General features: G+C 43.0%; 1 protein-coding gene across 2 annotated transcripts; it reads right to left on the reverse strand.

The window, feature by feature from the left end:
* Window positions 1-6923: 6923 nt before the first annotated feature.
* On the reverse strand, window positions 6924-24014 carry LOC124613047 (glycine-rich protein HC1-like). 2 transcript variants are annotated; one of them, XM_047141621.1, is made up of 2 exons: window positions 23863-24014; window positions 6924-7330 (listed from the first exon to the last, which is right to left on the reverse strand). In XM_047141621.1, exons 1-2 carry the CDS (start codon window positions 23875-23877, stop codon window positions 7106-7108), a joined length of 240 nt encoding a protein of 79 aa, XP_046997577.1. In that variant the 5' UTR covers window positions 23878-24014; the 3' UTR covers window positions 6924-7105. The 2 variants fall into 2 exon arrangements, with proteins under 2 accessions (XP_046997577.1, XP_046997578.1); XM_047141622.1 differs by lacking the exon at window positions 23863-24014 and adding an exon at window positions 18847-18993.
* Window positions 24015-24710: the final 696 nt, after the last annotated feature.

A 24710-nucleotide genomic window follows, 5' to 3' on the forward strand; every position in this document is an offset into this window, starting at 1 on the left:
AGATGAAACAACTGACTACCAACAGTGTGTCCTCAACGATCGTTCAGCGAATGTTGCTGCATATGGGCCTCCGCAGCAGGAGCCTCTTTCGTGATGCCATGGGCAAACTGCTGTTCATCGGTGACGAAGGCTGGAAGTCTTACGCCAGTGCCGCAACTGGACGTCCACTGAGGTGGCCGTTTCAAATGAATCACGTTTTATGCTCCATCGGACAGATGGCCGTTGGCGTGTACGGCTTGGAACGTCTGAAACCAAACGCCCTGCAACAATCGTCAGAAAGTTCCTGACCGGAGGGCACGACATTCCCTGGGTGATCCCGTCATTCTACAGAGCACAATGGACAACATCAGTATGCACCTGTCTGGCGGACCATGTCCACGCCTACATGCAGTGTGCTTTTTCACAGTACCATGGTTTCTACCAGCAGGACAACCCAACGTGCCACAGAGACCACAGTGCACGTGCGTGGTTCGAAGAGCACCAGCACAAGTTTAGCGTACACTCCTTGCCAACACTCTCCGAATTTAAACCAAATCGATAATCTGTGGGACCACGTCGCTGGGGCTGTTAACTAGTAGCGGCGCTGGATTCGGCATGGCTCCACATCCCTGTCGGTAGCTTCCGCAACCTCATTGACACTCTTCCTGCCATCCTCGCAGCGAATCACTATGCAAAAGGTGTAGACAGGTGATCTCATCAATGTGACTGGACAGAGTATATCAGAAAACTGGCTCTTGATGTTAACTAAGATTTATCGTCTGCATCTCAGGTCAAACGGCAGAACAGGGAGGATACGATATAGATGTATTGTTAACAAGACAACGTACGATAGTCGTTAAAGTTATTCAGTCTACATCTACATCTACATCCGTACTCCGCAAGCCACCTAACGGTGTGTGGCGGAGGGCACTTTGAGTACCTCTATTGGTTCTCCCTTCTATTCCAGTCTCGTATTGTTCGTGGAAAGAAAGATTGTCGGTATGCCTCTGTGTGGGCTCTAATCTCTCTGATTTTATCCTCGTGGTCTCTTCGCGAGATATACGTAGGAGGGAACAATATACTACTTAACTCCTCGGTAAAGGTATGTTCTCGAAACTTCAACAAAAGCCCGTACCGAGCTACTGAGCGTCTCTCCCGCAGAGTCTCCCATTGGAGTTTATCTACCATCTCCATAACGCTTTCGAGATTACTAAATGATCCTGTAACGAAGCGCGCTGCTCTCCGTTGGATCTTCTCTCTCTCTTCTATCAACTCTATCTGGTACGGATCCCACACCAGTGAGCAATATTCAAGCAGTGGGCGAACAAGTGTACTGTAACCTTCTTCCTTTGTTTTCGGATTGCATTTCCTTAGGATTCTTCCAATGAATCTCAGTCTGCCATATGCTTTACCGACGAATAATTTTATATGGTCGTTCCATTTTAAATCACTCCTACTCCCAGATAATATATGGAATTAACTGCTTCCAGTTACTGATCTGCTATATTGTAGCTAAATGATAAAGGATCTTCATTTCTATGTATTCGCAGCACATTAAACTTGTCTACATTGAGATTCAGTTTCCTTTCCCTTCACCATGCGTCAATTCGTTGCAGATCCTCCTGCATTTCAGTACAATTTTCCATTGTTACAACCTCTCGATATACCACAGCATCATCCGCAAAAAGCCTCAGTGAACTACCGATGTTATCCACAAGGTCATTTATGTATATTGTGAACAGCAACGGTCCTACGACACTCCCCTGCGGCACACCTGAAATCACTCTTACTTCGGAAGACTTCTCTCCGTTGAGAATGACATGCTGCGTTCTGTTATCTAGAAACTCTTCAATCCAATCACACAATTGGTCTGATAGCCCGTATGCTCTTACTTTATTCATTAAACGTCTGTGGGGAACTGTATCGAACGCCCTGCGGAAGTCAAGAAACACGGCATCTACCTGGGAACCCGTGTCTACGGCCCTCTCAGTCTCGTAGACGAATAGTGCGAGCTGGGTTTCACACAATCGTCTTTTTCGAAACCCATGCTGATTCCTATAGAGTAGATTTCTAGTCTCCAGAAGAGTCATTATACTTGAACATAATACGTGTTCCAAAATTCCAAAACTGATCGACGTTAGATATATAGTTCCATAGTTTTGCACATCTTTTCGACGTCCCTTCTTGAAAACGCGGATGATCTGTGCCCTTTTCCAATCGTATGGAACGCTACGCTCTTCTACAGACCTACGGTACACCGCTGCAAGAAGGGGGGCAAGTTCCTTCGCGTACTCTGTGTAAAATCGAACTGGTATCCCATTAGGTCCCGCGGCCTTTCCTCATTTGAGCGATTTTAATTGTTTTTCTATCCCTCTATCACCTATTTCCCATAACAGGGAAGTTTCACAGTGGTGCTCAGAAAACCATCATGTCTGTCATTCTTTCAGTGCGACGTTTCAGGAAGCGTGGAACAACATAGCAGCAAATTATGCGAGCATGGCCAGTATTCTAATTTGTCATTTGTAATCTGGGAAAACACCTATTACAGTTTTAACACCTGTCCGAGCTTTGGTGAATAATGCTGGCGACACAGTTAGGCATTACATGTTGAGGAACCAAACTTGTGGCTGCCAGCTACTTCTGCTGTCGATTTAGAGTAAGTGAAACTTACGGAAGCAACTGTATCGAATTCAGGCTCTTCTGTCTAGCCATCACACCACAGCTCGAAACTACTCCTCTACATAATGCCTGGGAAAACACTCTATCATCAGAACGTAGATCTAAATCCACATTCATTTGCCTGACCGTTCTTCCGAATGCACACTTATAACTTCGGATTAGTCACCATATCACCTCCTGCTCTTAGCGCAATGGACTCGCATTCGGGAGGACGACGGTTCAAACCAGCGTCCGGTCATTCCGATAAAAGTTTTCAGTGATTTCCCTAGATCGCTTCAGGCAAAAGCTGGTGTGGTTACACAGCAAAGGGCAAGGTCGATTTCCTTCCCCATACTTCCCTAATCCGATCGGCCCGATGACCTCGCTGTTTGGTCTCTCCCCCAAATCAACCAATCAACTGACCCTCTGCGCTTAGTGTTCACAGATTGTACATACCTCACATTTGTCTCAGACCGTAAATTTTCGTTGACAACTGGCTTTATTAAATTTTGCTACCGTTGTTGGTTGCCCATTTAGTGCTCCCCATTGCTCAATGGAACACGCATTAAACCATTTAGCATCGGGCATTAGAACTTGTAAGTAATTTGATGATTGCGGCTCATGTCTTTTTATATTATTTCGCATGCCACGATTTCAGCTTTTTAGTATTAAGAATTCCGAAGTTATTAGTATGACTCTCATATAATTTTCTATGAAAAGAATTTACGCTGAAGTACACCTCAGGTTGTACCTGCATGGTACGAAACCGGTTGTATCAGTCTCTTAGCGGGTAAAATAAAACAGCTAGCGTGACAATGTCTCTCTCAGTTTTACCAGCATTTCGACATCTCGGTATATTTTAATTTTCCTGATGTTCCTTTTAATATGTATAATTATGTTAGCTGTGGATGCCCTGCTTACAGGATTGTTTGCAAAATGCTTACACAAAATATTCCAGACACACAGAAGCTCTTCGTTCAAATCTTACTAGTTGTGTACATTACGGTGTCATGACAGTTTCATAATATTTTGACAGAGCTCGTTCAGGTGACTATGTTAACTGTTGGTAGAAGACTTCAGCGGACCGTTAGTGATTGTGACAAAGCCATGTGTACGCAGGTGGCTACTAACGGTGTTTGACAACGGGCCTTCGTTGACGCAGCAGCCTTCGCAGTCAGCGTCACTATAGCAGGGACAGTGCCAGATCCTACGCTAAATAGTATCGAAGAATCATGACTTGCACAAAAGCTGTGTGTCACTTCATTAAAAACAACAACTTGCGATCAAACAACAGACCACCCTCAAGCTTAAATGCGTTTTTGTCTATAGGTCTCGTCAAGATAAAGGTTGGCATGATTGGACACATGTTTGAGGGATGTCATTTTGTACCAAGGATGGTCTGTAGCGTATAATTGTGAACGACACCGGTGTTCACTACTTATAATCTTAATTGAGAAATACGATCAATATAGCATTCCCTACAGTGCCTCTGTTTGAAACCAGATTTATCTTTAACAGAACCAAGAGTGCCGTGAAGACATCTGAAAGGCCGAAATCGCATTTTATCTTCTTATTTGTAAGAAATCCCTCATTTCACACGCTTTAAAGATCTGTACATAGTAATTGGTGGATTGCCTCTTACTATATGGATATCGCATATGTGATTGAATTCATTACGGTATCAGACACTGCAAGCATCAAATGACGTCCCAATTCAGAAATGTTCATCGTGTCTGAGACTGTAGCTGCACTGGGAGTCCATGGCCAAAACAAATTTGCAGCTAAGACGTTGTAGTTATTGTCTCGCAAAGGTTTGGGTATATTCACAGAAGTCTGGAATTCTTATAGTTTATACTTTATATTGAACCTAAGGAATAGTTATAGAAGTACGAGTGTAATCAAAAACTTTTGTGACTTGTAGGTCCCGTTTTAAATAAAAGATGATTTATTTTGCTGAATGACTTAGTATAATTTTAGTCTCATCTATCCACTAGTATCCTTAAGCATTCGTACATGCTACTGAAATTGCTTACAATATTTAGATGAGTCTTTCGTTTATCGTTCTGGGAAGTTTTAAGAACATTACTAGTAGTAAAAGAGGTCACTGCTTAACTCATTTTGCGTTTCACAATCTGGAGTAATCATAAAAAAGTTCATCGGTAAGTGGTGAACTTAATGTCTCTGTTCTTCCCATGTAAATAGCAAGTGTAAATAGTGTACGTCGTTGATGCACAATTTAAATTCTCTTGGAGCTCACTAGAAGGATGTCCTTGTAAATCTGAAAACGAAGTCGAACGTTTTCTATTGTTTCCTGTCGTTTTTGTTTATAAACTCATCTTCACAATATCCGCAGCAGCAGCTTTGAACCATATTTCAGTCCAATAGAATATAAGTAACCAATGCCCTACAACAGCTAAGAGTTATCCGGAGATGCAAAATTGGTAATCTTTTTTTTTTCTTATATGTCTATTGACAAAAGAGAGGTTGTCATTTACTTAAATTTCATACGCTGCGCTTTATTACTGTACTGCTTTAAATTTTCTATACTCCAATTTTTTTCCTCTCAAATGCCATCGCTTCAGTGACTTTAATATATCCTATGACTTGAAATGAACAAAAAACTGTAATAGGTGACACCAAGATTACATCAGATAATAGTAGCGAACAAGTTCGAAAGTTAAACGCCGTTCAACTGCGTTTCGTCTTCTGATGCGATGACAGTGACATTCAAATGCCTTTCATCAGCATTTAATCTTCTGGAGCAATGACAGTGACATCTTTTCTTTTTATAGACAGCTTTTTGAACGTCGAGACAGTGAACACAAATAAAATACAATTATTTAAAAGTAGTAATGTTTGCTTGTCAGTCTCAATGGGTACTCGCTTCATTGTCCAAAAAATATCGAAATTCAATGTGTACAGTTTATGATCATAGAAACATAGAGAAAGACAAGAAACACATATGTTGTTTTGTAGTTGCGGTCTTCAGTCCAAAGCCTGGTTTGATGCATCTCTCCATGCTGCTCTATCATGCGAAAGGCTCTTCATCTCTGAGTTACTACTGCAACCTACATCCGTCTGAATCTGCTTAATGTATTCATCTCTTGGTCTCCCTCTACAATTTTTACCCTCCACGCTTCCCTCCAGTACTGAATTGGTGATCCCTTGATGCCTTAGAACTTGTCCTACCATCCAAGAAGGGTCTTTTAGTCAAATTGTGCCACAAACTCCTCTTCTCCCAGTTCTATTCAGTACCTCCTCGTTAGTTACTTGGTCTACCCATATATCTTCAGCATTCTTCTGTAGCACCACATTTCAAAAGTTTCTACTGTCTTCTTGGCTAAACTGTATATCGTCCACGTTTCACATCCGTACATGGCTACACTCCGTACAAATACTTTCAGAAAAGACTTCCTGACACTTAAATCTATACTCGATGTTAACAAATTTCTCTTTTTCAGGAACGCTTTCCTTGTCATAGCCAGTCTACATTTTATATCCTCTCTACTTCGACCATCCTCAGTCATTTTGCTGCCCAAATAGCAAAATTCATCTACTGCTTACTGTGTTGTCACCGCAAGTCGCTACACTGGCTAGGTTGTAGGTTTCAATTCGGCCGCGGTTCGTCGGTACACATAGGACCCGCGAGTCGCCACTGTCTACGCTAGCAGACCGAGCGCCGCCACTCGGTTGGTCTTAACGAGACAAGATAGCGCTCTGGCCAGTTCTACAGCCGACTTTAATAGGTTCACTTGATATAGCTTCAGAGATCTCATTTGCAGAAACGCTAGATAGCATAGCCTTCAGCTAAGTCAGTAGATACGACCTAGCCAGGCGCCACATACAGTTTATGCATTGACAATTGATCTATATGTGTGAAGCAATCAGAATTGTAAAGAAGTATTCACACTTCATTGTATAACTGCACTTGTAAATATTATTGTACAAAGTCAAGATCGATGTTAACCGCTGATGCTGGATTAAAGCTAAGTATTTAATTGTATTCGTGTCTACTAACTTTCTAATCACCTAACATGTTCCAAATACATCCCGTCAAGTATAGTTCATTGATCCCCACGTCATCATACGTGATCAACGCGTGCTATTAATGGCCACACTTCGTGATCAGACTAAGAGTCAAATTGCGTGACTCAGCCGGGTCACCCTTATTCCTTGAAGCCCATACTTCCCCCTCATTCATAACATTTACGAACATATAAACAGTCTTAAAATATTAACATTGAAAATATGGTAGTCTTTGACGAGTACGAAATTGAAACAAGATGTCACCACACGAGAAACTATATTTTATTGAGCATTTCATACAGATGACAGTCACGTCTTAAGACACTCTATAATTTAGATTTTTTCCATAAAATATTTTACTAGGAGCTACATGTGGATTTTATTTGTTATGTGTGGAACTGGAGCGGTGGAAGCCAGCTGGGGACCCGCCGGCCTCGGCGCTTCAGCCGTGGTGGCCGTGGTGCGAGTCATGGCCGCCGCCGCCGCCGTGGTGAGAGTCGTGGTGGCTGCTTCCCCCACCGTGGTGCTGTCCCTGGTGGTAGCCCCCTTGGTGGGAGCCCCCTTGGTGGTAGCCCCCTTGGTGGCCGCCACCATGGTGGTCTGCCTCAGCACTGGCCCACAGTGGTGACACACACAGCGCCACCACCAGCACCATGGCGAACATCACCTGTGTGGCGCCAAGATATGAAGTTGATGGACAAATCATTGCAGCATATTGAACACATTAACATCAATTTATAATAATCTGATGTAGAGGGCTGCCCACTTAAACGTTTCGGCGCTAATATCTTTGGAACAACTACAGAAATCGAAAACCGACGTCGACAGGTATGAATCTATGGCAGAGGGTCAAGAAAGTAAAGGCTATGAGACATGCTAACATGTAATCAAATATTATTTTCAACGCCAATTAATGTTTTTAACAGACACCCCATATCATTTCTTACACTATCAATAACACGAAAAATCACCAAAAGAATGATTTTGCTTGCATTGCAATACGTCAACTACATCTCGCTAAATTGCAAAGTGAAGACGACGCTTGAAATAAACGAAACGCGCCGCTGTTGTGCAGCATGAGATGTCAGCGTTGCTCGTAATCTCAATGTGATTGACGTTCTACTATGCAACAAATTCTGTGCTTATTGGTGTTTGCACTGGTATTAAGTATGAGTAGGAGATTAGTGTTTAACGTCCCGTCGACAACGAGGTCATTAGAGACGGAGCGCAGGCTCGGGTTAGGGAAGGATGGGGAAGGAAACCGGTCGTGCCCTTTCAAAGGATCCATCTCGGCATTTGCCTGAAGCGATTTAGGGAAATCACGGAAAACCTAAATCAGTATGGCCGGAGACGGGATTGAACCGTCGTCCTCCCGAATGCGAGTCCAGTGTGCTAACCACTGCGCCACCTCGCTCGGTGCACTGGTATTAAGTGTACTGGACACTATACAGATGTTCAGTCACCACAATGAAAAATAAGGAAAGGGATTACTCGTTCGTACTAGAATGGACATATTACCGGCCACAGTAAACACGATTAATGGTTGACCAAGGATCTAAAAAAGGGTTAAATGTTACTTTTACGTAGACGTGTGTCTGGACATCCGTATTGTTTCCAGTACACTTCACAACAGTGTTATTACCAATAAGTAAAACGTTTGTTGCACCGTAGTATGTCAATCACACAGCAGTGTGGAGTTCATGCATGCATCTCGAGATGTGCAATAGCGGCGAGTTTCGTTTATTTCAAGAGTCAACTTCACTTTGCAATTTCTCCAGATGCAAATGAAGTATTGTGATGCAACCAATGCCGATTTTCTTCCTTTCTTTCTTTCTTTTTTTTTTTTTGAAATGTCATGTTGATGATTGCGTACGAAATAACACGGGGTGCCCACTTTAAAAAAGTAAAATAAAATAAAAAAGAGTTTGCTTTGAATATAATATCTGCTTACGTTTTTAGAACGTCTCAGAATATTTACTTCTATGAGCCCCTGACTTATATTCATACCCGTGAAAGTCGTTTTTTAATGTCGACTGTTGTTCTAGAGTTATTTGCGCTGAAATGTTTAAGAGGACCATCCTGTATGACATTCTAATCTGGCTTGTTCTGTTTACTGTTTCCACGAATTGCTTCGTTAAGCGCATGCAGTAAACTTCCGTGTGAGTGAAAGGGAAATATATTGCCTTCACTATATAAGTAAAATTTCTTGCAAAACAAAGGCAATGTTGTAAATGGAGAAGATGCTAGTAGATAATAATTTAAAATTAGTACGTAATTGTATTCTTGATTGGTGCTTTCCTTCTGTACCATAGTTGTATTCTTGTTCCTCTTTCCTCGCTTCCCAGTTTAATGCGACAGTTTTGCAAGAAGCATCCAAGCAGATAAAGAAAACAAAACAGCAGAATCCGATAATATTAATGAAGAACTTACGGAATGTGGAGGATTAATGTTGGAATTGAGGTTGTTCAATTTAATAAATGAATTTTGGAAATGGAAGATGATACCTGATTCCAGGGGAGCGGCGGAACTAATATCGCTCCATAAAGAAATGAACTAGAAATGCTTGTGAAAATTACTAAGGAATTAGTCTTTTGATCCCTGACTCTAAATTATAAGCACAAATAATTAATACTAGACAGGAAAGAATAGTTGACACCCTCTTACTGGAGGAACAAAATCGTCTTAGAAAAGACGATCATGCAGTGACAACATTACGACAGAAAATTGGAAAGAGACGCGAACGTAATGACTGCATTTATAGGCTATAGAAAAACCTTCGATAGCGTAAATAGGTATATGCTGCGAAATATAATGGAAAGTCGAGGTTATCCTAAACATTTAATACAGGTGATAAAAAGTTGTATTTAAATAACAAAATAGCAATCAATAGAGGCAAAGAGAGAATAAGGCCTGTATCAATTAACAGGGGAGTACGACTAGGTTGCAGTCTCTCACCTACTTTATTTAACACATATATTACGACACTGGTTTTATTTTATTTTATTTTACTTTTTTTTTTTTTTTTTTTTTTTTTTTCTGGTGGCCAGATGATTTTACAAAAGAGGGAAAATGACATGAAAGCAGAGCAGAGACATGGCGTATAAAGGAAAATACCCAGTTCGTTATAAAATGTGCTAAATGGAAAAATCAGGTGAGTAAGGTATCTCACTTCGGTTATTAGGCTGTAATATAGGTAAGTTACGTAGAAGATCAACAAGTTTCGAGTGATATGTGGCAATACACCAATACACGCAGAATATTAGACAATAAAATCAGGCAAGACACACAGACAAATTTCCACAAAATAATTTCAGCACTTATTCTCATATACGGAAGTTAAGAAATAACTAAGAAGGATACATTCAGGTGAAATGAAATTTTTAAGGAAAGTAAACGGATGTGCTGTCAGAGATCAAATGAAGCGTTCTCAAATGAGGTTATAAATAAATATATTTTGCATGAAAATGGAAGAAGCATATTGAAAGAATGAGGGCAGGAAGAGTAGTTAGACTTCTAATCAACTATAGGCGTAAAGAAAAGACACAGGTGCCTTTGTGATGACGGATCAGGCCATAAGCCTACTCCTCAAACTGAAGGAGAAGAAGAATTTTGCAACTTTTGGGAAGACCACATTTATCGATTGCTTGAAAAATTATCTACAGTAATATATAAGGAGTCTGAAGGTTACTGTTACTGGCTTCTAGAGGATGTGAAAGGAACAAGGTAGACAAAATTTTGATAAGGACCCACGTCCTGAATTGTATATTTCGGATGTAAAATAATTTTGAAGAACGGATCACTTCCAAATCTGCCGGTACACGATACGCACAAAAGAGAGACAATGAGCTGTAATCTGCGTGCTCTACAGGAGCCCATGGTATGGGCGACGATTAGAATACGGGTCGTTTGTTCCCATCTACATGACGAAGCACGTCCTCTTCGAAGTCGAGGGTGCGGTGCTTCCGTGGATCGCCGCAGTCAACCCTCGTACCAGTGGCTCACAGCTGTTGTAACCGGACGAAAATGGTATGTGCTATGATAATTACTACAGATACTGACGATGGCGGCATATTTCTCAGTTTGTGTGCGTACCATGAAGCGGGAATTTTGAACGTGTTCCGATCTTCTAACTTAGGGGTTGGGTTGGGTTATTTGGGTGAGGAGACCAAACTGCGAGGTCATCAGTCTCATAGGATTAGGGAAGGAAGTCGGCAGTGTCCTTTCGAAGGAACCATCCCGGCATTTGCCTTGAGCGATTTAGGGAAATCACGGAAAACCTAAAGCAAGATTTCCGGACGCGGGATGGAACCGTCGTCCTCCCGAATGCGACTCCAATGTGCTAAATCGGTCTTCAAACGTATTTTATACGGATACGATGTAATTCCGGATATTGGATTCTTATCAAAATATTATCTACTAAATCCTCTGAACAGTCCCTAGAAACCTACAACAGGAATTCCGAAACACCCTTCATAATAAGGATCAGAGCAAGAAATTATATCACAGTAGCTTACATGATGACAGCAGAAAGAATCAAAAACCGGAAAGTTAAACGAAGAACAGCTTTACGTTGTCGTGCAGACACCAAAGTGGTCTGTATGTTCTAATTAACTGAATAACGCAGTTTAGGTCATGATTTTTACTATAGTTCCGATGACCTGTTACAGCCAGTATACTCCAGATTCAGACCTGAAAACTAGTCGCAGCAACTGTTGACGACGCGCACAGTTGCTGTGATGAGTTTTTAGGTCTGAATCTGGAGTATACTGGCTGTAACAGGTCATCGGAACTATAGCAAAAACTGTGGTAAAGGGTATATTTTAGGGGTATTAGTGTGAAAGTCCACCTCGATAAAAGTATGTAATTTCCTCGTACTATCAGCCTATTGAAAACATCATTTTGAAGTAAAATTTCTTGACAAGTTTACTACTTGCAATATTCAGGCAAAGAAGATGACGAGTAGGAAACACGTTGAAATGTTGGGTCAGGACAACGCAGCCTCTTAGCTGGTCACCCAGTGAGATGAAATAAATGAAGTTCGAAGAGAAAACCCGCATTTTCATATAATAACTCCAGTGGCATGTGTATACAGGGGCGTAAGAAAACCGTTCCTTGTCAGTGTTTGAGACAAAATACGTTCCCCGCAAAGGCTGCATGTTTTTATCCTAATGACACTTCCCTTCTAAACATTTTCAACCTCATTAGCCGTTATAAAGAACGCTGATCAAATATAATCGTAGATTCTCCTTATAAATTGACGGGTTTTATGTAAGCAAGAAGAAGTAAACGTAAGAGATATAGCTCAGGCTGCTGTAGTGTGTAACAGATAAGGTAATACCAGAACCGATGTTATGGCACTCGGTACACATACAGCAAAATGGTAAGAAACAGTGCCTCAATACCGTCGTTCTTTGTGTGTGTGTGTGTGACTGTTTCGTTTAGCATAAGCCGTTCGTTACACGCTACATCGGCTCTTGTTAAAATGTATGATTATTCATATCCCAGTGACCTCAATGTTTATTACACATACAAAGAGTAATAACCATCAGAAATTACGCCATATGCTAGTAACATATTCTCATTCAGAAAGTTTGCTCTATGGACTGAAATCTTCAAAAGACATTCCTTGGAATGTTCTAGCGTCTCTGGAAAAGAAAAGTTCTAGTGTCTCTGGAAAACACACGTACTTTTATTCCACATGCCGTCTCGAACTACTGATGTATCATAAGAAGACTGCCAAAAGGGGGAAGGTTCGGAGGTTGAATAAAACAAGGAAATTGTGGAAGTGAAAAGAAAAACACACTAACAGAAAAAAATGGAACGCCAAAGAGGATTGAAATTTCGGGAATGTGTTTGTCTAGGTAACATGTTTAAGTGATTTAATATTATCAGATCACGGATTAATGTAAGCGCAAAACAAGCCACTGCAAATACGAAATGCTGGTACATCAACAATATTAATGCAAGCATGCAAACGTTCATGTATTCTGTCGTACAGGTGCCAGATGTCAGTCTGTGGATGGAGTTCCATGCCTGCTGCACTTGGTCGGTCGTTACAGGGACGGGTAATGTTGTTTATGGATGGCGCTGGAGTCGTCGCCCGCCGATGTAACACATGTGCTCGACGGGAGACGGATCTGGTGATCGAGCAGGCGAAGGCAACATGTCGACACACAGTAGAGCATCTTGGGTAACAACAGATATATATGGCGGAGCGTTATCCTGTTGGAAAGAACCCCCTGGTGAGCTGTTCATGAGAGTCAGCGTAACAGCTCTAATCACCAGACTGACGTATAAATTTGCAGTTTGCGTGCGTGAGATAGCCACGAGAGTGCTCCTGCTGACATACAAAACCGCATCCTAGACAATTACTCCAGGTGTAAATTTAGTGTCTTTAGCATGCAAACAGGTTAATTGCAGGCCTCAACTGGCCTACTTCTATCCAACACATGGGTACCACTAGCACCGTAGCAGAACCAGCTTTCGTCAGAAAACACAACAGACCTCCACCCCGCCCTCCAATCGGCTCTCGCTTACACAACTGAAGTCCAGTATGATGGTGGTTTATGGTCAGAGGAACGCACGCTACAGGGCGCCTGGCTCGGAGCTCTCCTTGAAGTAACCGATTTATAAAAGTTCGTTTCGTCTCAGTGGTGCCAACTGCTGTTCGAATTGCTGTGGAAGACGCAGAATGATGCGCCACAGCTATACGCTGAACATGATTTTCTTCCCTCTCGGTAGTGCCAAGTGGTCATCTGGAAGCCAGTTTCAGTCTACCATCCCTTCCCGTGACCACCGCTGCCAGCAATCATGTACATTGGGTACATTACATCCAAGTTTTTCTGCAATATTACGAAAGTAACATCCATCTTCACGTAACCAGATTACACGACCTGGTTCAAACTCAGTCACCTGATTGTTTCAAATGATTCAAATGGCTCTAAGCACTGTGAGACTTGACATCTGAGGTCATCAGTCCCCTAGACCCAGAACTGCTTAAGCCTAACTAACCTACGGACATTACACACATCGATGCTCGAGGCAGGATTCGAACCTGCGATCGTAGCAGCAGTGCGATTCCCGACTGAAGGGCCTGGAACCACTCGGCCACAGCGGCCGGCACCTGATTGGTAATACCGCCTTGCGATTTCTTTCTGTCATTGTATATGAACTAAAATAGGTTTTTTACGCATTAGATAGGTGAACAGATAACAGGGAAATGATTCCCACTCAGACTTTTGGAGGTCCACACTATCTGAAAATCGTATAAAATTTGATAAAATCGTTATGAACACGAAACGAAAGATTGGTGCTTGAAGTCTCACCGCCGACGGCATTATTAAAGACGGTCGACAAGTTCAGATTGGACAAACGTTCAGAAGGAACCATCCAATCATTCGCCTCTCATCTGGTTGACCAATCGAGGATTTCTGCCCCCCTCCACCAAATTAGTAACCAGTGTCTTCACCAGCGCGCTACCTACTCGATATAAGCGCAAATGAGCCACAAACATTCAATTACGGTATGGAAAATGAGAGGAATTCGTTTTTCTTGAAACATCGCAGGATCGGCCAGTTTTACTTGCGAGAAAAACTGTCAGATTGATGAAAAGATGGTACGATAGTTGATACGCGTTGTATATTGTAACATGAAGTTTAATACATAAAGATTAAAATCATTTTCATGAAAGAAAGTCGTTAGGGTGGAAACTGCACAGAAGCATTTGTGTAACCACTATTAACCGAACACAAAGTCGACTGAACGGCCGAACGTAAAGTCGTCTGAAGAGAGCATTATAACATCAAAATGCACAGCAGAGAACCTATACTAAGTATGACATTCTGAAAGAAATAGCTGACTAAGAAAAAGGAACGATCTAGTGAGCCGTTCAGATCGTTGTAACAGTACATCGAAAGCCAGTGAAATGCTCAAGTTCATTCTGATCCACAAAATCCTACGCAAGACATTTGGCATAGCGTCAGAACGGTTGTATAACAGGAGACATAACAGCAGTTCAACGTAATTCTCTTTAAACGTCCGAGGAATATAAATGTAAGGACTAATAACGATTAAAAAAAGAAATTAAAATACACTGAACGATGATGAAATACAATAAAGTTAAGGCTCTTCCTAAGGGGTTGACACAATTAATTATTAAAACAATATTGCTGTGGGATACTGTGTATAACAGAACCGCTTCATCATCTAAAAAGGAGTATGGGACTTGGCGTCTAGGGAAGACAAGGGATGAAGTGAGTAATAATTTTTATTCTTAGAAATTAAGTACAAACTGGGGACAATGCCACTAAAAAAAATATATAAGGTGTTTCAAAGTTTTTGCATTAAATGTCTGGGGCTGATCGGTCATGTTATGGGGAACAAGGTTTGCTAGAGACAAATTATTCACAGACCGTTTCCAGTGACGCTAGGCATCCATATGTATTGGTTATGCTTCTGAGAGGTAGCGGCAGGCACTCTGAAGCGATCTTCCGCCTAGTGTTGCGTCTGTAATACAGTCAAATGCTCCGTAAGGAAGGGGATAGGCCCAGCAAGTTCCTTATTCGCTTCTAAAATATCAATTTCCGCTGGCAGACACACTTTTCTTATTGAAAGTCATGCAGTTTGCTGTGGTAAATAGTGTATATAGTGTGCTCGGAAAGAAACACCGACATGCTTTAGGGACAGGGACAATCGACGGTCGGAGTGGCCTTGCGGTTCTAAGCGCTACAGTTTGGAGCCGAGCGACCGCTACGGTCGCAGGTTCGAATCCTGTCTCGGTCATAGATGTGTGTGATGTCCTTAGGTTAGTTAGGTTTAAGTAGTTCTACGTTCTAGGGGACTGATGACCTCAGAAGTTAAGTCCCATAGTGCTCAGAGCCGTTTAAACCGTTTGACCTTCGACAAAAACACGAAAAAATAGTCAACATGGGCTCAACTGCATACCTTAGAGGAGGTGTGTTTCACATAGCGAACATGAACAAGTGCTCACAGCTCTTAAAGTATGCATTTGTAGGCCCCATGTTTAAAACTAAACTCTAAACTCCGCCCGAACAGGCCATAAAGGTCCAGCGGCACCGACCGGCTGACGTGTCATCCTTAGTCCACAGGCGTCACTGCATGCGGATGTGGAGGGGCATGTGGTCAGCACACTGCTTTTCCGGCATTATGTCAGTTTACGTGACCGAGATCCCATGTTAACTCGACATTTTGTTCTTTTGGTCCACACCACCTCCGCCCAAATTCGGTAAGCGAAGTCATAGCAGATGAAGAGATCTGTTTCATAGTATCGAAGATGAACAAGTGCTCGTACCTCTTAAGGTATGCATTTTAGAACCCTTGTTTGCTAGACATTTTTTTCTTGTTTTGATGTAAGGAAGATGTCCCTGAAGGTTGTCGCTGCTTTTTTTGGGACACTCTATATGCTGATCTGCCCTGAATGTTGTCGGTGCTTTTTTGGGACACTCTATATGCTGATCTGCCAGAACATTATAACCCGGACCTACTATTGATATGAACCCATCCAGGCAACAGCAGCGTCACCTGGCGGGAATGACTACTATTCAGACACACGCTCGATGCCTGTAGTATCAGTGAGCGTGCTGCCCGTGTGTAGAATGGGGAAGGTGTGCTATCTATCAAGTTTGACCGAGGGCAGACTGAGATGGGCTGGAGGCTCGAACGAGCATTTCGAAAACTTCATGACTTATCCGGTGTTTGAAGAGTGCGGTGGTGAGTGTCTTCAACAAGTGGCGAAACCAAGGTGAAACCACATCCAGACGTAAAGGGGTTGGGCGTCACCCTTGATTACAGATGGACGTCGTAGACTGGACAGACTGGTAAAACAGGACAGACGGCGAATTGTGGCGGATCCAATATCAGACTTTAATGGTGGGCAGAGTACAGGTGTGTCTGAACACTCCTAACGATGGGCCTCCACAGTCGGTGACTGATGCATGTGCCAATGTTAACAGCACTACATCGGCTACTGCGACTGACATGGACAAATGACCATTCGCACTGGACGTTGATGTTGTGACAGAGCATTTTATGGTCTGATGGATCCCGATTCCTTCTCCAACAAGCTGCTGGAGGGGGAAAATCCGTCGTCTTCCAGGGGAAGAACTCCTTGAGACCTCTACTGCGGGACGGAGTCAAGCTGACGGTGACTCCATCATGCTCTGTGGAACATTCGCGTGGGCACCCATGGATCCAATGGAGCTGGTGCAAGGCACCATGAAGCCCAAGGAGTACCCTAACTGGTTGCAGATCACGTACACCCCTTCATGACGATCATGTTTCCCAGTTGCAGTGGCATTATTCAGTAAGATAATGCGCCATGTCATAACGCTCGGAGTGTGATGGAGTGGTTCGAGTAACGCAGTGGCCAGTTCCAACTGATGTGAGGGTCTCCCGAATCGCCAGATCAGAACCCGATCGAACACATCTGGAATGTGACTGAGCGTGGCGTCAGAACTCATCACCCCCTTCCAGGAATTTACTGCATTCAGGTGACTCGTATGTGTAAATGTAGTTCCAAGTCCCTCCAGCGACCTCATTGCTTACATACCACGACTCATCGCCGCTGTTATCCGCGCAAAGGTGGCCACACTGGCTATTACATAGATGGTCATAATTATCTGGCTGATTAGTGTATAGTGTGGACAGAAGCAGTGTGGAAAGCTTTTAAGACGTTGCAGGTTGTTAAGAAAATGTTTGACACATTGCGTTGTTTCCTATCCTAGTTAATTAACACTGAATTTAGCCAATGGGGCCGTAGCGCGCTAATTCAAGTTGCCCGTGAGACACGATTAATGTTAGTTTTTTCCCGTCGCGTAGATGATGGCGCACGAGAGTGCTAATCCTTTCGTTCGAACTCGATCCTTACTACCGATCCATGTACAATATTTGTATCGCTCTCTTGTTCGGTTTCAGGAAACCAAACGAACACGTTTGGTGGCAACGTCTCTAGTTCGGCTGCTGAAATGGCGTACGCAACGGCCTGATTGGCTAATTACAATGATAATTAACTCGGAAACGTCACAAATGTATCTAATTTTTCTTAACAGCTATTTTCAACACATCCTAGCCTGTAACATCCTTACATGCTTCCCATACTCATTCTGACCACTCTATACATATAGTGTCTGAAAGCATCAAAGTAGTCAAAGATTCCAGAGTTCTATCCATTACTGACTGTCTTAACGACGACGTTCGGAATATCTAGAAGAGAGGGAACATAGGCACATATAAAGAGGTTTTTAGTTAAAGCTAGAAGTGTGACAGTGTACCACATGCTTCTAGAAGTGAAAAAAGTCTGTCTGAAAGCACACGAACTACGGAACGGAAATTAATTGAAAGACAGGGAGATTTCCAAAGTGGAGATTTGCACTATGGTAAATAAGAAATTAGAAAAGTTAAATCCATAGAGGCTCTCAGCAAAAGTATTATTCGCTAATGACTAAGATAATACTTCAGTAAATCAAGTATCGTATAAGAATCTGCAGAAATTATATGTCTGAAATCATAAAACGCCCCCTTCGCAAAACATATCTTCTACATTCTTTACGATAGGCGCTTTTGTGACCTGATAAAAGTTCTGTAATAAGATTATATGTGAAGTACGATAATTGTCCGCTGCAACCTAGAACTTCTGCAACTGACACTAATATTCTGCTCGGATATTTAACTGTGTAGGGTCTCTTCCACACCGTTAATGAAAACGAAGGGAGAAGCTTAAAACTTGCGGTAATCTCCCAGCTTAACGTTCCAGTCCAACAGACGGTGACATCAGCGGTCTCAGATGTTCTCAGTCCATGAGACATTGCGGAGTTTACAATTTTACTCTCGAAATTGTTGCCAAATCCGATGACCTAGACAATACCACTGCCTACTTCTCCCACGTTGCCGATACACCGCAAGAGAAAAATTTTTGTGTCAGCATTGATCGAACTTGCTAAATATGATTCCACCACACGGTACAATTGTGAATCACTGAAGAGTGTTACGGATAGAGGTCTCAGTGGCGAGCATTTCCACAGAGGCACAGATGTGTCATATAATTTGGCTACTCCGGGAACAACCACAACCCCTGACAATGTGGCACAACAACTACCAGAAACTGGTAACAAATGCGGACATATATGTAATCCCAAAATGGAATTTCCGCTCAGCGCAACTACTCACCAAGAACTTGTTCATTCTGTTCGATTTGTCTTCAGACCTGCAGAGCGTAGAGCGGTGGTGGCTCTTATATAGAGGTCCGGTGTAATAAATACGGGACACGGCGTCTTCCCGGAGACGCCTCCCGGCGGCCGTGACCGGTCTCACGAAGGCGTTGCCCAAACCGGCCTCTGGACACGGTCACGCCTTCCCCACCAGCGCCGGCAGCTGTGCAAACACTGTGCGAAAAACTCCCATCTGCCAGGGAGTCACCGCCGGTCACTGACTCCACCTTAACAGCTGCGTGTGAAGTCGTACTTGGTAATCAAGACTCTAACAGCCAAATAACTGGTATCACTCATTGAAACACATTCGTCCAGTGTTCGTTCCTCTAAGTTCTGAATAACGCCGTTGCTAACGTGTATTAGATATTCCCAGTGTGTCTACATGTATTGTCAGAAGTTTACCATGATCTCTGCTGAAGTAGAGAGTAAATTACTATCGCTTCATTAACTGATAAAGAAGAATAATTTCAGGCGTCTTCTAGGTCTGCACGTATTCAAGGCTCATCTCTGCATAGTTTGAGTGTTGTGTAAACGCTTAGTGTAGAGAGCAGTCTACGCGCTGATGACATTGTGGTAAGAAGAGTTGTGGCTCCCTATCGCTGAAAGATAAATTCGAAAGACACCTAAATATTGCTTTGGTTGTAATGGGGCTACGTACCTATATTCTTCACAGTTATAAAGAACTGGAAAATGTCCAGTATCAGAGGTATCCCATACCTCATTTGCTCTGATATTTTTCAGTGTAGCTTCACTAATGTCAATAAAATCAGCCATTGGGAACTGCATGTAGTTCTAATTTTTTCTCACTTTCTGTGTAGACAATGACAAGTTTTCTAGAGCTATGACACGTACGTTGCAATGTCTACTATGGGCAAATAACGATAAGGAAATGCCTATGTTATTAAGGGGGCCAGTTTTTCCAAATATGTTTGTCTTACGATCGTTACATTTTAGATTAAACATTAAAGGTCATCCTACAAATTTACAGAACAATGGATCAGTGCATTAAGTGACGTGGCTGACTTTTCTGTTAAGGTTACGCATGTTTTCACATTCAAAACTAAAATATTGCCATTTATTTAAATTTAAGAATTTGAAGTGTTCTAGGAAAATCAGTAGATTAACCAGTTCATGGTAGAATAGTGAGAAAACTAGGAATTTGGTGTTTCCCTAGTGACAGTAATTATTTTCATAGCAATCAGAATGCATATTTGACGACTGGAAATTCCTTAATTGTTTGAAGCAGTATTTCAGGGAAATGTCTATGGTTGCCACCTTTTTACCTTTTACTTTTTGCAGCCTACTTTCTCCTTTCCAACGTGATAAGAACTAGCTTTGCTCTAGTGGACATTGTCTCCTTCTGATTTCCAGGGCAGTACACATTACACTTCCAATTAAAATTATCTTGTTAATAGAATGTATGCATGCCACTCGCACGTGTAAATGCTAACTATGCTCTTCTTTAACGATTCAAGCCGGCGTGTTCAACCGGTAGCTCACGATCGACTCTTCCAGTATTATGCTACCAGTAATACATGTAGGCATGATGTGTTTACCTAACAGCCAGGGACATATAATATCAGTGAATAGTATATTTTGTGGCCCTTCAGCGAGAGAGGTTTCTGAACAATTGAGATGTCAGACAATAAGTGTAAAATTATTTTATGTGATGCCTTGTTGCTTTAAAATAATGGACACAGGCCATTTTCAAAATAAAAGGTCCGTATATTAAAATAGTAGCCGAATACGTGCGAACACTACCATCGCCCGCAGCGGGAAGCAGGGAAAGCATCTCCGCCAGATGAGGGAGAGGTTGAACACGTGTGTCACCCCGGATCGAGAAACATAATTCTCAGCGCCGGCGTGAACGTGTTAACGTGCACTGATTATTAAATACAGTACTACCCTCCTGCCTTTCGTGATCTTGTGTAGACGTTAGAAATCTTCTGCACCACTTGAAAATGGAAGCGTAAAGTGTTTATTTGAATGTAGTTATCACACGATCGTGTATTTTGTAGTTTACCAGACTTTATTTAGGGTGATATGAAAACGGAAGTCACCCAATGCGGGGAGCAGATATCCTTCACTCACTCATTCGAAGGAATCATAATGGAAAGACTGGCGAATGTCTTGCAATATGACGACAAAGCATGTGGTTGATGCGCTGTGTATAAAAGTATTTGTTCAGTTTCCTTCTTTAGTCATGACTATTGAGATTCGCACGTATTTTAAAATAAGGCCTTGCGACTATACATTTGGGTTGAGTTCCTCATTATTCTATATCTAAAATAGGTCCTAGTCTACAATCGAAGCCAGTTTCGATAACTGGTCAATTTCGTAGCTGATATACTGTCGACACCTTATTCTTAAGCTACATTCCGTAGTTTTGCCTATAACTGACAGTAGATATACTTCCAAAGAAAAGTGCTGGGCTACTTAATCAGCTCAAAATGTCAAAGACCGATGTTCAGTAAGTAATTTATGGAGCCGGTAATGAACCCAGAGAAGGGTATGAGAATATATTTATGTAGTTCAGAAAGCGAAGCATGACTTCCACTCCGCGGTGCAGTCACGTTAATGTGACCACCGGCTATGTTTGACTTCAGGTGTGCAATGATCACTCAAAATCAATAGGTAGAGCATTATAAGTGGGGTATATATAAAGTATGTGAGCGGGGACGCGGAAAACAGCACAGACGCTGTTGTAATGCGGAAAAAGCAGCGAGTTATTTGACGTTCAACAAGACATGATCAGTGGCTTTCCGGCCAAGGGTGGAAGCATTTCCGAAAAGGCTAAGTATGTAAACTGCTCAAGTGCCGCCATGGTTTAAGAATGCTTTCGATGGTAAAATGGCGCTCTGCAAAACCGGCGTCGAAGCAACTATGGTGCACTACCAACTATAGATGATCGGGGTGAACGACAGCTGCGAAGATGTATACGGGCGAATAGGCGTGTAATAGTTGAGCAACTGACCGCTCTGATTTGAACCAAGGGGACAGCAATAATGCCTCCTCAACGACCGTTCAAATGGTTCAAATGGTTCTGAGCACTATGGGACTTAACTTCAGGTCATCAGTCACCTAGAACTTAGAACTACTTAAACCTAACTAACCTAAGGACATCACACACATACATGCCCGAAGCAGGACTCGAACCTGCGACCGTAGCGGTCTCGCGGATCCAGACTGTAGCGCCTAGAACCGCTCGGCCACTCCGGTGGGTCAATGACCGTCCAGCGAACGTTGCGGCGTGTGCGTTTCCCAAGCAGGCGCCTGGTTCATATACCCATGCAACCGCTACGGTCGCAGGTTCGAATCCTGCCTCGGACATGGATGTGTGTGTTGTCCATAGTTAGGTTTAAGTGGTTCTAAATTCTAGGGGACTGATGACCTCAGATGTTAAGCCGAAATTTACGTGCCAGTACTGCAACTAGAACCGGCTGGTGTGGCCGTGCGGTTCTAGGTGCGTCAGTCTGGAACCGCGTGACCGCTACGGCCGCAGGTTCGAATCCTGCCTCGGGCATGGATGTGTGTGATGTCCTTAGGTTGGTTAGGTTTAAGTAGTTCTAAGTTCTAAGGGACTGATGACCTCAGAAGTTAATTCCCATAGTGCTCAGAGCCATTTGAACCATTTTTGAACTGCAACTAGAAGTCATGTTTTATTGTCCACTGGACAGATGACCTTCGTCATGTACACGGTGCACCAACCGTCAGAAAAATCCCGGCCATGGGAATGAGCGTTATGGTCTGGAAAATGTTTTCGTGGCATTCCATGGGCGACCTCGTCATTCTGCAAGGCACAATGGTTGAACACAAGTGTACATCTATACTTGGGGACATTAGCCACACCTCCATGCAGTGTACGTACGTGGTTCGACGAGTTCCAGGCTTCCGTCTTTAAAACCAATCGAAAATATGTTGCACCATCTCGATCGAGTTGTTCGCGCCATGTGCCCTCACAACCGAGAAACCTAGCGCAGCTGGCCGTGGTTTCACATCCCTGTCGGTGCCTTCTAGAACCTCGCAGACACTCTTCCTGTAACCATCCGCGATGCAAAAGGTGGCTATTCACGTTTTTCACTGGTGGTCACACTAACGTGGTTCAAAATGGTACAAATGGCTCTGAGCACTATGGGACTTAACTTCTAAGGTCATCAGTCCCCTAGAACTTAGAACTACTTAAACCTAACTAACCTAAGGACGTCACACACATCCATGCCCGAGGCAGGATTCGAACCTGCGACCGTAGCGGCCACGCGGTCACACTAACGTGACTAGACCGTGTACATACTCTGCTGGTGGCCACTGTGACCGAGTGGTTCTCGGCGATTCAGTCCGGAACCGCGCTGTTAGTCAGATTTACGTAGTTCTAAGTCTAGGGGACTAATGACCTCGGATGTTAAGTCCCATAGTGCTTAGAGCCTTTTTTTTTTTTTTTTTTTTTTTTTTTTTTTTTTTTTTTTTTTTTTTTTGATACTCTGCTATCTGGGAACCACGAAGATCAAACGGGACGGAACCGATTGAACTCTTCTTTAGATTTCTGGTAATGGTACGATTCTGAAATAGAAGTTGCCACTGACCGTAAAAAGTACTGACATTATTTAATGGTACAGCTTCAATGTAGATATTGCCATTCATAATTTGTGCCAAAATTGGAGAAGACTTTGCCCAGCCTAAAATAAATGGACAATCGTAGTCTACTGTCCCTACATTCTTGAGGCTCACGCAGCCCATACTGGGGGCCATCAGAGAGATTTACGCAACACAGCATTTTACCTCTAAATGTGACTGCGTGACAGAAGAGCTTTAATGTACAAGGAACTAAATTCTCAATGACGTTCAAGAGCAAGTGACATTGTAGCTACGCAATATTTGGTATGCTAATAAAGCGGTCAGCTATACTAGTCTGAGCAGTGTCTACTTCATGAAAAACGGTGCCAAAATTTGTTTTCCAGCGGTCATAAGAGAGACTCACCAGAAACTTGTTCATCGTGCGATTCGTGATACCCTGGTAGTCTGCAGAACCGGATGCGCTCGACTAGTGCGCCGAGTGCCGGCAGTAGGCTTTTATAGTGTCGGGAGCGGACGAACGCCGTCATGAAGCCCTGCCCCAGCAGACGGGCGGTGTGTGTGTCTGGAGCCGCATCGTCACGGTAGCGCGCTGAACAGCAGCTCTTCGGCGAAACGGCCCATTGTCCGGCGGCCTGCAGGAGTTATTTCCCCGTTTTGCAGCGACCGGCCTGTGCAGCGCTAACAGGTTTCCGCCGTCCCACCCCCTCCCTGGACAGCGGCCAGGCCGACAACGGACACTGACCTCCAGTCTGGGCAGCAGAAGCTGTGGACAGGGCAGCGGCGAGCAGCCGCCTGCTCCTGCTCACAAAGCCTAAAAACCGAGACCGACAGGAATCCGTCTTGCCAGATCTTGTTTCGTGACAGTAACTAGGTTTATGATAGATTCACTAATGGAAATATCTCCTGTCGGAGTACAGAAAAGTTTAATATGTCCCTGTTTTAAAAGACTGTAACTAAAAAGTGGGGTACCGGATGTCACATTCTACACTACTGGCCATTAAAATTGCTACACCAAGAAGAAATGCAGATGATAAAAGGGTACTCATTGGACAAATATATTATACTAGAACTGAAATGTGATTATATTTTCACGCAATTTGAGTGCATAGATCCTGAGAAATCAGTACCCAGAAAAACCACCTATGGCCGTGATAACGGCCTAGCTACGCCTATACATTGAGTCAAACAGAGCTTGGATGGCATGTACAGGTACAGCTGCCCATGCAGCTTCAACGCGATACCACAGTTTAT

The sequence above is a fragment of the Schistocerca americana genome, chromosome 4 (assembly GCF_021461395.2).
Source record: "Schistocerca americana isolate TAMUIC-IGC-003095 chromosome 4, iqSchAmer2.1, whole genome shotgun sequence".
Lineage (NCBI taxonomy): Eukaryota > Metazoa > Arthropoda > Insecta > Orthoptera > Acrididae > Schistocerca > Schistocerca americana.